The following is a 12,394-nucleotide window of genomic DNA, read 5'->3' on the forward strand; positions in this document are numbered from 1 at the left end:
ATTTCCCCACCCCCACCCCCACTTCCAGTTTGACTGCTTTGAGGAGTGAATGGGCTTAAAAAGCAGGCGAGCAAGGACCTCAGCAGAACAATGGGGAGAATTGTCAGGGGCTGGATCGTAAGTTGGCCCAGATGGAGGAAGCTAGCTCTGAGCAGACCGTTCAGGGTGGACAGCCTTCATCCTTGCTGATGTCAGTATTCAGGGATTTCCGAATGGTGAACTGGGGACTGTGGTAGCCAGAGTGTGTGCAGGCAGCGTTCCAAATCACCTGGGGGTCCAGATGAGGGTGTCCAGGCTTTGAGGGCTCTGCAAAGGTGAGGAGGATTATGGCATTTTTTAATAGTTTTTATTGGAGTATAGTTGTTTTACAATATTGTGTTCATTTTGAGTGTACAGTAATGTGAATCAGGTATGCCTATACATATATCCACTCTTTTTTGGATTCTTTTGCCATATATAGGTCATTACAGAGCATCGGGTAGAGTTCCCTGGGCTATACAGTAGGTCCTTATTAGCTATCTGTATACATAGCAGTGTGTATATGTTAGTCTCAATCTCCCAATTTATCCCTCCCTTCCCCCATTTCCCCCCTGGTGGGAGGATTATGGTTCTCTGGGAATTGAAGCTTGTGCAATTTGGAGGGCCCCGTATAAGAAAATAATACAAAAAGAATCCACTTTTGCAGATGCCATAAAGCACAGGACACTGAACAGCCTGCTAGGGCTGTGCTCAGGGCCTTGGCAGGGCCCTCTGCAAAGTGGGGAACACGAAGCCATACCACCCAAGTCTACCCGTGTCCTATAGAGGTGTTGCGGGCAGGACCGCATACACAGTCATGAGCAAAGGTACTGAGGCAGGAGCCCAACCCAAGTTAGACTGAGCTCATGAACGAGAGGGAAGAGAAAGGAGTCTCGCATGGGGTTCTGGAGCTCAGTTCCGGTGTTCCAGATGCCAGGCTCAGGGCTGGCAGCTCCAGACCCCCCTCCACATGAGAAGGGCTACACTGCGATCTGATGACAACAGGCCCAGATGAAGTGCAGACGTTAGGAAGGTCGCACTGCCCTCTGCGTCTTGTGGCCACATCAGGCAGAAGGTAAGGTCTGATAAGGACTTGCAAATATTAACTTGTTTGTTCACTTATTCATTCAGCAGTTACTTTGTGTGTCTTGGAGGGGAAAAGACTAAGGGCCTGTTTCTGTGCTCAGGGTACTCACTGTCTAAAAGCAGTGGCTGACACCTAAGTGTGAAGTAACCAAGATCCCAAAGGAAGTCACCTGTGGACCCCAAGAGTCTCTGAGTAGTGAGGAGAACTGTTCTGGTTTTAGCATCAAAAGTTCTGTTTCAAGAAACCCCTCAGACCAGGCAAATAGGGGCAGTTGGTCACCCAAGGAGGGAGGGACAGTGACCAGGTTCCTTGGAGGGGGAAGGGCATTGGGTGGTGGTGGTGGGGTCGGGGTCGGGGGCGGTGTTCATGAAGCCCTGAAGCCCCATTTATTTCCCTTCAGGGAGTGGCAGGGAATGGTGGCCTCACAGACTTTCTGGTCCAGCCCCGAGGAATGAATCCGCGTTTCTCAAGAGTGTGGGAGGCTGCTACAAGTTTTAATTCTGGGCCTTTCGCCAGAGGAAGTGTAAGGAGAGACAGTGGCTGGGAATGAGCCTGGAAGAAAGCCTTAGTGGCCACCTCTGGGGCCTGAGTCCAGAAAGGAGCAGAGCAGCACCCGAGTCAGATGCAGACCACTACATGATGGAGCTCAGAGCAACTCTCTGAATAAAGAACAATGGACCAAGGGGCTTCCCTGGCAGTCCAGTGGCTAAGATTCCAAGCTCCCAATGCAGGGGGATGGGTTCCATCCCTGGTCGGGGAACTAAGATTCCATATGCCACTCCACGCAGTTAATGAAGAACAATACACCAATCCACTAGCAAAGGGACTTTCAGAGTTTCTGAGCCCTGTAGCCACTTGCTCCTTTTCCTGAGGACAGAGCAGGGTTAGAACATACAGCAGAGAACAAGGAACTTGGAAGGAATACAGCATCTCTTTGTTCCCCTAGGCCTCTCCTACGCAATGGTCTGTCCAGATTAGGGAACTGGCTCTGGATTTTTAATCTGAGATCTTCATGTTTAGTTAATCCCACACCTGCCTGAAACCACATGCCAAGTATTATGTATATAAACAAGTTCTTGAGAAGACAGCATTCACCAGGGTCTTGAAGTTGTTCAAGGGACTTCCCTGGTGGTCCAGTGGCTAAGATTTCAAGCTCCCAATGCAGGGGACCCAGGTTCAGTTCCTGGTGGGGGAAGTAGATTCCTCATGAAGCAACTAAAGATCCTCATGCTGCAACTAAGATCTGGGGCAGCCAAATAAATAAATATTAAAAAAACTTTTTTTTAAAGTTGTTCAAGATCAGAAACAGATTAAGAAACATAAGACTAAGTGGTTTCTAAGCCTCCTATTTTGTGTGTCTGTGTTCAACAAATTGATTTTTTTTGCCCACAAGTTGATTTTGTTCAAACCCCAAAGATAAAATGTTGCTTCAAAGAATTCCTGATTCTAGAAAGGTGGACTCTCCAGTCTGCAGGGGGCTGGGAGAGGATTCCTTTCAGTATTTTAGGGTTCTTGTTCATTTTTACCTGTGGTCAACCTAGGACCTCTTAGGGCATGGTCTTTCAGCGTTCCTCGTCCAGGCATAAAGGGCCATCCCAGCGACCACTACCAGCACAGCTGGCCTCACCGCAGACACTATGGCCTTTAAACTCAGACAGAGGAGCCCTTGCCACATGGAAGATATATGCGCTTTTCACTACTGTCATCTTCTGAAGGTATCAGAGTTCGCCCCTTTTGAAGGCGAGCTCTCTCCTCTCCCACTCTCAGCTCTAACTAGGCTAGATCAGCAAATGGTCTTGGGACTGCCAGTTCTTTTCTCTTCTCTCCTGTGCATCACACACCGCCCCCCGCCCGACAACGTTCCCCTCCCCCCCCCGCCCGGCTTCCTAGAAAAGCAGTAACTTTCCAGAAACCATGTTTCTAAGATCACGTATGCGTCCCCCTATTTTCATAGTCTGTGATTCTTTGATAATACTCAAGATGTTTGATGTGAATGTATAAAAATGATCACACAGTAAAGTGTAGGTGTCCAAGAAGCCCAAGCATGATTGCTTTGAGAAATATACTAAATATTCATATCAGGGAATACAAAACAGCTTTCTCTTGTGAAAGGGTATCTGTGATGGTTAACTTCATGTATCAACTAGACCAGGCTAGCGGGCACACTGTGTGGGTGCCCAACTGTTTGGACAAGCATCAACCTAGATGTCAGATATTTTTTAGAGGTGATTAACATTTAAATCAATGAATTCTGAGGGCTTCCCTGGTGGCTGGGTGATAAAGAATCGACCTGCCAATGCAGGAGACACAGCTTCGACCCCTGGTCTGGGAAGATCCCACATGCTGTGGAGCAGCAAAGTCCGTGCAGCACAACTACTGAGCCTGAGCTCTCGAGCCTGGGAACCTCGACTGCTGAAGCCTGCACCGCCTAGGGCCCCTGAAGCGAGTGAAAGATGAGTCGTGTCCAGCTCTGCCACCCCACAGACGGTAGCCTGCCAGGCTCCTCTGTCCATGGAAATCTCCAGGCTAGAAAACTGGAGTGGGTAGCCATTTCCTTCTCCAGGGGATCTTCCCAAGCCAGGGATCGAATCCAGGTCTCCCGCATTGCAGACAGATCCTTCACTGTCTGAGCCACTGGGGAAGCCCTGTGATCCATAACAAAAGAAGCCACCGGGACAGGTAGCCCACCCACTGCAACTAGAGTAGACCCTGCCCGCTGCTACTAGATAAAGACTGCACAGCAATGAAGACCCAGTGCAGCCAAAAATAAATATAAATTAACAAAAATAAATCAATAAACTTTGAGTAAAGCAAATGACCCTTCATGATGTTGGTTGGTCTCATCCAATTAGTTGAAGGCTTTAAGAGCAAAAATTGAGCATTCCCAAAGAATTATCCTTCAAACTGCAAGGTAGGAAAACCACCTGAGTTTCCAGCCTATGTGTCAGCAGACTTTAGACTCAAATTGTAACATCAACTCTTATCTGAAGTTCTAGACTTTCAGCCTGCCCTAAAGAGTTCTAGGACTTGCCGCCAGTCCTCAGAAGCATGTGAGCCAGTTCCTTAAAATATGTCTCAATCTCTATCCTATTAGTTCTCTTTCTAATAGAACTCCGGCCAGACTCCATGACCCATTAGTCATTTATTTCAAATTACAATATGGGGATTAACATAGTAGATGACTCACCAAATGGCCACCACTGGTGAAAGCAGCCCCGGGACCATTTGGAACAAATCAGTACTATTAGGCAGGAACAGGGTTTCTGGAAGAGGAAATGGCAACCCACTTAAGTATTCTTGCTTGGAAAATCCCATGAACAGAGGAGCCTGGTGGGCTACAGTCCATGGGTTGCAATGGGTCGGACTTGACTGAATGACTAAGCTTTCCCCTTTCTAGACAAGAACAGGGTACAAAGACAAAACCCAAACCATACTCTTCCAGGTGCTTGTTCCAAGTTGCAAGTAATATGGCCAAAGACCCCCAACTTGGTCAAATGGGCTGAAACTAAGTGGGTTAACATGACAAGTTGGTCAAAAGAACTGTTTGGTTCAAAACGAGTATCTTTTGCTTTTTAATTAATATACCACTCTACACTGTTAACGGAGAAGGCAATGGCACCCCACTCCAGTATTCCTGCTTGGAAAATCCCATGGATGGAGGAGCCTGGTGGGCTGCAGTCCATGGGATCGCGAAGTCCAAGACGACTGAGCAACTTCACTTTCTCTTTTCACTCTCATGCATTGGAGAAGGAAATGGCAATCCACTCCGGTGTTCTTGCCTGGAGAATCCCAGGGACAGAAGAGCCTGGTAGGCTGCCATCTCTGGGGTTGCACAGAGTCGGACACGACTGAAGCGACTTAGCAGCAGCTACACTGTTAAAACTTTTTCACCAAGAGCACATATCCATAATTTTACAAAAAGATATTGAATATGTTCAGGCACTGGGTTTTTTGTAGTGTTGGCGGAAAAGTAGCTGAAGAAGACGTGAACACTTCCTCACTGTCCACAGATATGGAACTGGGAGCTGGACTGCCACCTGGGAATCCCTCTGGGTTCCAGGCTGGTGACCAGAGCTGCAGGAAACTCGAACTTTCCACAGGCCTCCTTCCTGTCCCATGCGTGGAAGAGCCCACGCCCTTAAAGCCCGAGTGAAAGGTAAAGGACCTCCCGAGGGGCTTTCAGACTCCTGAAAAAGCAGTCACTGGGGGGTGGAGGTTGATGGTAATAACAGCCACCCAGCACTTTGTCCCTTTTGCCCCACCAGAGGGCTGGGGAAGTTCTAGAGCGTTATTTCATTTAGCAAACCTGACCGGGTTTTCTGGGGAGATAAGTCCTGGGGAGAAACTTTCAGTTTATGAATAAATACCTTCGGCCGATTTTTTTTTTTCTTTTCAGGTTACTCTTTTTCTTAATAGATTCATAATATGTAACCAGTTAAAAGAAATGCGGTCACGGTCGCAGGGCGCTTAGAGTTAGGAAGGAAATCATTAAAATTACCGGCCAAGGTAACTTTGAGAGAGGCTGGTGTTTGGAAAACGGGGCGGAGCCGGGTGGCCCGGACTCCACGGACCCACCAGCTTCCCGCTCACCTCTACACTCCCCGAGCGGCCGCCAGGCCCGCGGGCTCTCTTGCAAAAAGTCATTGCGCAGCCGTGACGTCACGGCGTCGGGGCGGGGCCCGCGGCAGGGGCGGGGTCGCTGCCGGATCTCGCGGAGGGGCGGGCCGGGGGCGGCGGCCCGGCGGGGCGCGCTCGGCCCCTGAGGTGCGGGAGTTTAGAGCGCGTCCGCTCGGCTGGCGGCTACGGGAGAGAGGCGTGCGGGTCGGGATGTCAGAACAGTCTACGGTCCCGGAGCAGAGCGCGCCGGACTCGCGGCGCGCAGGCTTCGTGCTGGGAGTGGACGTAGGCAGCTCGATGATTCGCTGCCACGTCTATGACCGCGCGGCACGGATCTGCGGCTCCAGCGTGCAGAAGGTGACCGGGGAGCGGGCGTCGGGGCAGCGGGTCTAGGTCGCGCAGGGCGCCCGGGATCTGGTCGCTGGGGAGCGAGAGGGCTGGACCGCCTATCTGGCCTAGACCCGGCCACCTGCGGCACCGCGGGCCCTCGGTCCTGAGCGGCGCGCTTGGACCGGCCAGATCTTCGCATTCCGTCCCCGGGCCAGCCTGAAATCTGCGCGCTCTTTAGGTCCTGGCTGAAGACATTAGGGGCTCGGATTGTGACCTCCGATCACTCACTCGCTTCCGCTCACCTGAGGATTCGGCTCTCTGGCCTTACCTGGGTGGGACTGCGGTGAAAGGCAGGGCAGGGCCGGGCTGGCTACGCGAATCCAGCCAGAGAAGGTGCTTTTTGATTTGCTTGGTTTTTCTTGCGCTTCCTTGATAGACCTCCAACCCTGTCTTTATTTACATTTGAGATTTTTAAGACTTAATGGAATTTAACTTTATGTTTGTCATTCAGTTGTTATCATGAACTGCTTCTCAAAGTGCAGAGCAACTGATTTCCAGGAATATAAGTATTGCACAAGTTTTGAAGGCTGTGTTGTCATTACCTTTCTCCTTTCCATCTTGTTCATGAAACTATCTTTTTCTGGTTTGAGAAACCTCCTAAGTCATTAGTTGTTACTAGTAAGGCAACTAACAGGTTGGTATTCGTCTGATCTTGTTTCCATGAAGTGTTGATTTCTTATAGTTGCCAGCAAACAAAAAATAATATGAATTCCATATGATATTTTTATTTACTCTTCTTTCCAATACCAACATCTTAAAAAAAAGTTTATTTGGCTGTGCCAAGTCTTACTTGCAGCATGCAATATCTAGTTCCCCAACCAGGCCCCTAGCATTGGGAGCATGGACTCTAAACCAGTGGCCCACCGGGGAAGACCCTCAACATATTTATGTTAGTAATTTCACCGTAGGGAAGCTGTTAGTTACCTAATCCATTCCCAGCAGCACTGGACTCCCTCATTTGCTCGGTTCCTACACCTCTTCCCATCCCCTTAGAAGTGTTTTTTACCTGCAGGGATTGCCCAGGAGCAGGTCCAGCCGAAAGAATGCTTTGAGCATTGTTTGTTTGTTTGTTTGAAGACTTCCTCATTCTGGTTTTAGGACCAGAACAGAGACCTGTTCACCTGTGCATGAACACTGCCCACCTCTCCACCACATACCCCACCCCTAACCCCACCTGAAAGGACAGATGAAAGGTAGATTTTCTCCTTCAGGGACTATGTACTGCTTATCTCTTTATGAGTCTTTATCAGAACACAAAGATACTTTTCACAGTCTCCCTTATAATTCTAGACACAAAGTACTTTTGTTTTAAGCAGTGATTTTTTTTTTTAAAGGAGTTGAAGTGTTTAGAACCAAAGGGATACAAAAATTGTAAGAAGATAACAAATTTCATAGTTGCTGTATAATTTGGGAGAAATCATTATTTATTTTTAGAAATGAGGTAAGAGTCTCAAAGATGAACCAAGATTGCTGTTAAGTAGCAGGAGACTAGAATGGTCTGCCCAGACTCAAAACTGGTGAAGGTGTCTGGAAAGGTATGTAAGTAGATAAAAATACAAAAATTCCTTGCCCTTCGAGGATGAAGCATTGTATCTTAAATTAAGGAGTAGAAAGCAATGCCTCTCAAACTGATAGGAGTTTGCATCAGCACTTCTGAAAGCGTGGTTCACAGTCTGCGGGGGTTGAAAGAGAAGCTAAGATTTAGAAATTTGTGTAGCAGTTTGGCAAAGTCATTTTATATTTGTTGACTGTAGTAAAACATTTGGGATTTTACTTTGTATGTCATTTTTTCCCTAGAAAGTTGTTTTAATTATGTCTTAAAAATTGCTGGTCTACAAAAGAATTAAAGATTTTAAAATTAAAAAAATAAAAAACTAAGAAAAAAAAAAACCAGCTAAAAAAAAAAAGAAATCAGAAAAAAACCAACAGCAACTGGTCCTTAGCTTCAGATATCTTGATTTTTTGGGGAAAAATGGTCTTCTTGACCTACATTGCTTCTTCAATTCAGTTGCTCAGTCGTGCCCAACTCTTTGCACACAATGGACTGCTGCACACCAGGCTTTTCTGTCCATCACACACTCCGGGAGCTTGCTCAAACTCAGGTCCATCGAGTTGGTGAGGCCATCCAACCATCTCATCCTCTGCCGTCCCCTTCCCCTCCTGCCTTCAATCTTTCCTAGCATCAGGGTCTTTTCCAGTGAGTCAGTTCTTCACATCAGGTGGCCAGAGGTATTGGAGTTTCAGCTTCAGCATCAGTCCTTCCAATGAATATTCAGAACTGATTTTCTTTAGGATTGACTGGTTTGATCTCCGTGCAGGCCAAGGGACTCTCAAGAGTCTTCTCCAACACCACAGTTCAAAAGCATCAATTCTTCAGCGCTTGAGTTTTCTTTATGGTCCAACTATCACATCCATATATGACTACTGGAAAAACCATAGCTTTGACTAGATGGACCTTTGTCGGCAAAGTAATATCTCTGTGTTTTAATATGCTGTCTAGGTTGATCATAGCTTTTCTTCCGAGGAGCAAGCATGTTTTAATTTCATGGCTACAGTCATCATCTGTAGTGATTTTGAAACCCAAGAGAAGAAAGTCTGTCACTGTTTCCATTGTTTCCTCATATGTTTGCCATGAAGTGATGGGACCAGATGCCATAATCTTAGTTTTATGAATGTTGAGTTTTAAGCCAGCTTTTTCAATCTCCTCTCTCAATTTCATCTATAGGCTCTTTAGTTCCTTTTCACTTTCTGCCATAAGGATGGTTGTCACCTGTGTGTCTGAGGTTATTGATATTTCTCCTGGCAATCTTGATTCCAACTTGTGCTTCCTCCAGCCCAGTGTTCCTCATGATGTACTCTGCATATAAGTTAAATAAGCAGGGTGACAATATACAGCCTTGATGTACTCCTTTCCCAATTTGGAACCAGTCTCTTGTTCCATGCCTGGTTCTAACTGTTGGTTCTTGACCTGTATACAGATTTCTCAGGAGGCAGGTCAGGTGGTCTGGTATTCCCATCTCTTTCAGAATTATCCACAGTTTGTTGTGACCCACACAGTCAAAGGCTTTGGCATAGTCAGTAAAGCAAAAGTAGGTTTTTTTCTGGAATTCTCCTGCTTTTTCTATGATCCAACAGATGTTGGCAATTTGATCTCTGGTTCCTCAGCCTTTTCTAAATCCAGCTTCTTAGCACCTAGTTTATTATTTCTTGGGTACAGAATAAATAATTGGATTACATTTAGTCATATTAGGAAAATATTAGGAAATCAGTTTCCTTCATGGGACTCTGTGGATTAGACACAGAACTTGTATTTGTTTTCTCAAATGAAAGTTACACCTCTGCTAAATTATGTTGGAAAGAATATATAATAGAAAGCCACACTTAGCATAGATTTTGATTGAAAATCCCGTGGACAGAGGAGCCTGGTAGGCTGCAGTCCATGGGGTCGCGAAGAGTCCAACCTGGCCGAGCGACTTCACTTTCACGTTTCACTTTCATGCATTGAAGACAGAAATAGCAACCCACTCTAGTGTTCTGGCCTGGAGAATCCCAGGGATGGTGGAGCCTGGTGGGCTGCCGTCTATGGGGTCGCACAGAGTCGGACACGACTGAAGCGACTTAGCAGCAGCAGCAGTCAAAAAATAGCTTGAGGAAGAAAAACTGAAGAGATCACTCTTTAGAGATATGAACAAAATAGGCTTTATTGGTCTTTTCATTAAAATGGAAATCCCAAACAGGAACTTTTACATGAGAAGGCTAATACTGAGGCCTCTCAGAAGACTTTAATTTTACCTCTTACGGTATTCATTTTTTAATAGCAGAGACCCATGTTTGTAGCCTTTTTCTATAAGTTGTATTTTTTCTTTCTTTTTTAATATTTATTTTTATTTATTCATTTGACTGTACTGTTCTTAGTTGCAGCACAGAGGATCCTCAGTCTTCCTTGCAATATGCGGGATATATATATTTTTTAAGTTGCAGAATGTGGGATCTAATTCCCTGACCTAAGATCGAACCTGGGCCCCCTGCATTGGGAGCATAGAGTCTTAGCTACTGGACCACTAGGGAAGTCCCAATAAGTTAAAAAAAAATCTTTCTGTGAACTCTTAAATATTGGTGTTATATATGAGAGTAGTGTTCAGAGCTTTGGAAATCCTACATGTGAATGTTTGATATTTTTAGTTTTTCAAAGTGAAGAAAGTTCATCATGTTCCCCATTGGAACATCATGCCATTGTGAGAAAATAATAACATTTTGGTTGGAAGAACAGGACAGAAAGACCACTCCGAGGAAAACTGGACTTTCCAATACTGTGTTCCCTCTGTACATTCTTGAAAAGAACTGGTCATTGTCTTTTGTTTTTAATCAACACATTTTCTTCTTAGTTTTGAATATATTCTTGATCTTGTATTTTAGTTTGATCTTCTGAACTGTTGTGACATGTGATGGTGAGCTGTCTGGGTTGGTGAAGTGGGAGGACGTGACCCTGGAGTGCCTCTGCCAACTCTAAGTTGTTGACTTGACACGATGATGGCCGTGTTGAGTTTTTGGGGATGCGAAAGTATTTATTGCAGTTGAGTCATTACATACAGTCTGTGGTCATGAAAATTTTGCATGGAAAGAAGAGAAATGTTATTTGATAGAAGGGGAATTGTTGTTCGGTCACTAAGTCACGTGTGACTCTTTGCGACTTCATGGACTGCAGCGTGCCAGTCTTCCCCGTCCTTCACTATCTCCTGGAGTTGGCTCAAATTCATGTCCATTAAGTCAGTGATGCCATCCAACCATCTCATCCTCTGTCGTCACCTTCTCCTTCTGTCCTCAGTCTTTCCCAGCATCAGGGTCTTTTCCAGTGAGTCGGCTCTTTGCATCAGATGGCCAAAGTATTGGAGCATCAGTCCTTCTAATGAATATTCAGGGTTGATTTCCTTTAGGATTGACTTATCACTGGGGCAGTCCCTACAGAAAGGGAATAGACTTTGTTAAACCTGTTTATTTCCAGTGGGCTCACTGGGGAATAATATTGATTGATTGACAGTATAGATTCTTTTTTTGTGTCATCTCTGTGTCACCCTCATGCTCCCCACATTGTCAGTGTTTTCTCACAGTTCCTTTTTTTCTGTTTATTTTGGCCTTTTCTTATGTGTTAGAGGTTTTCCTTAAATGATGATCTTTGGTTGGTTACCCATTCATATTTTCAGTACCATGTCTTACTTTTCTCAGCTGTATCTAGTATTTGCAAGTAAAAAATGTCTCTGGTTCAGCTCCTCCAGAGAGTAAATCTTGTAACTTCTGCTGTGTTAGGGAGGGGCAGAAGATCTGACTGGACAAGGAGTTTGGGGGTCCTTATAAAGATTGGATCACCCCTCTGTTCAGCAGCATCTGGCATCCCAGTCTTCTGAGGTATCTCTAATTTTCAGGGTTCTCCCTGAGATTCTGCCAGGGGTTGAACAGAGATGTATAATCTGAGTGGGTAGAGAGGTATTCAGTGGTCTCCTCTGTACTTAGCCCTGTACCACCTACCCACTCACTGAGAGTGTTAAAGACATTTGTTAAAACCTGCTCTGAGCTTCCTTGCTCTCTTCTTGTCTTTCTGCATAAACATTTTTTCACGTTTTTAGTTTAATGGCAGTCTTGAGAGGAATTGGAAATAAAACAATTATGTTCAGGCCATTGTTTTAACCTGAAGCCAAAGATTATTTTCTATCTTATTTTTAAAATTAGCAGAGTAAGATGAAACTTCTTTGCTGAATAACTTCTGTGAGTTTTAGTACATGTTGGAAGTAACCGAAAAACCCTTGTGCAAGCCGTTTATAGTCACTTTCCTCCCACATCTAATCTCTGAAAACCACTGATCTGTTTTGTATGACTATGGTTTTTGTTTTTTTCCTGTCCTTCTGAAAATATCTTGTAAGTGGAAAAATACAGTAAGTAACCTATGGAGACTGACGTTTTTTCAATGTAATGCCTTTGAGATTCATACATATTGTGTGTATCAGGAATTCATTCCTTTTTATTTCTGAGTAGTAATCCATTATATGAAGATACCACATTCATTCACCTGCTGAAGCATATTTGCATTGTTTTCTGTTTCTGTTGATCTTGAATAGAACAGCTGTAAACATTTGTATACAGATATCAATGTGAATGTAAGTTTTCGTTTCTCTGGGATGAATACCTAGGAGTGGGATTGTTGCATCACATGGTAAGTGAATATTTAACTTAACAAGAAATTGCCAAACTTTTCCAGAGTGACTCATCATTTTGCATTCCCACCAGCAA

At 45.2% G+C, this 12,394-nt stretch overlaps 1 protein-coding gene across 2 annotated transcripts in view; it reads left to right on the top strand.

The window, feature by feature from the left end:
- Positions 1-5,840: 5,840 nt before the first annotated feature.
- The window catches only part of GK5 (glycerol kinase 5), an 84,192-nt gene continuing 77,638 nt past the window's right edge, over positions 5,841-12,394 (top strand). For both annotated transcript variants that reach the window (XM_060394965.1, XM_012102136.5), the window contains exon 1: positions 5,841-6,079. In XM_060394965.1, coding sequence (XP_060250948.1) covers positions 5,933-6,079 — 147 coding nt within the window. In that variant the 5' untranslated portion in view covers positions 5,841-5,932. The remainder of the gene's footprint in view (positions 6,080-12,394) is intronic.

This window comes from Ovis aries, chromosome 1, assembly GCF_016772045.2.
Source record: "Ovis aries strain OAR_USU_Benz2616 breed Rambouillet chromosome 1, ARS-UI_Ramb_v3.0, whole genome shotgun sequence".
In the NCBI taxonomy this organism is placed as follows: domain Eukaryota; kingdom Metazoa; phylum Chordata; class Mammalia; order Artiodactyla; family Bovidae; genus Ovis; species Ovis aries.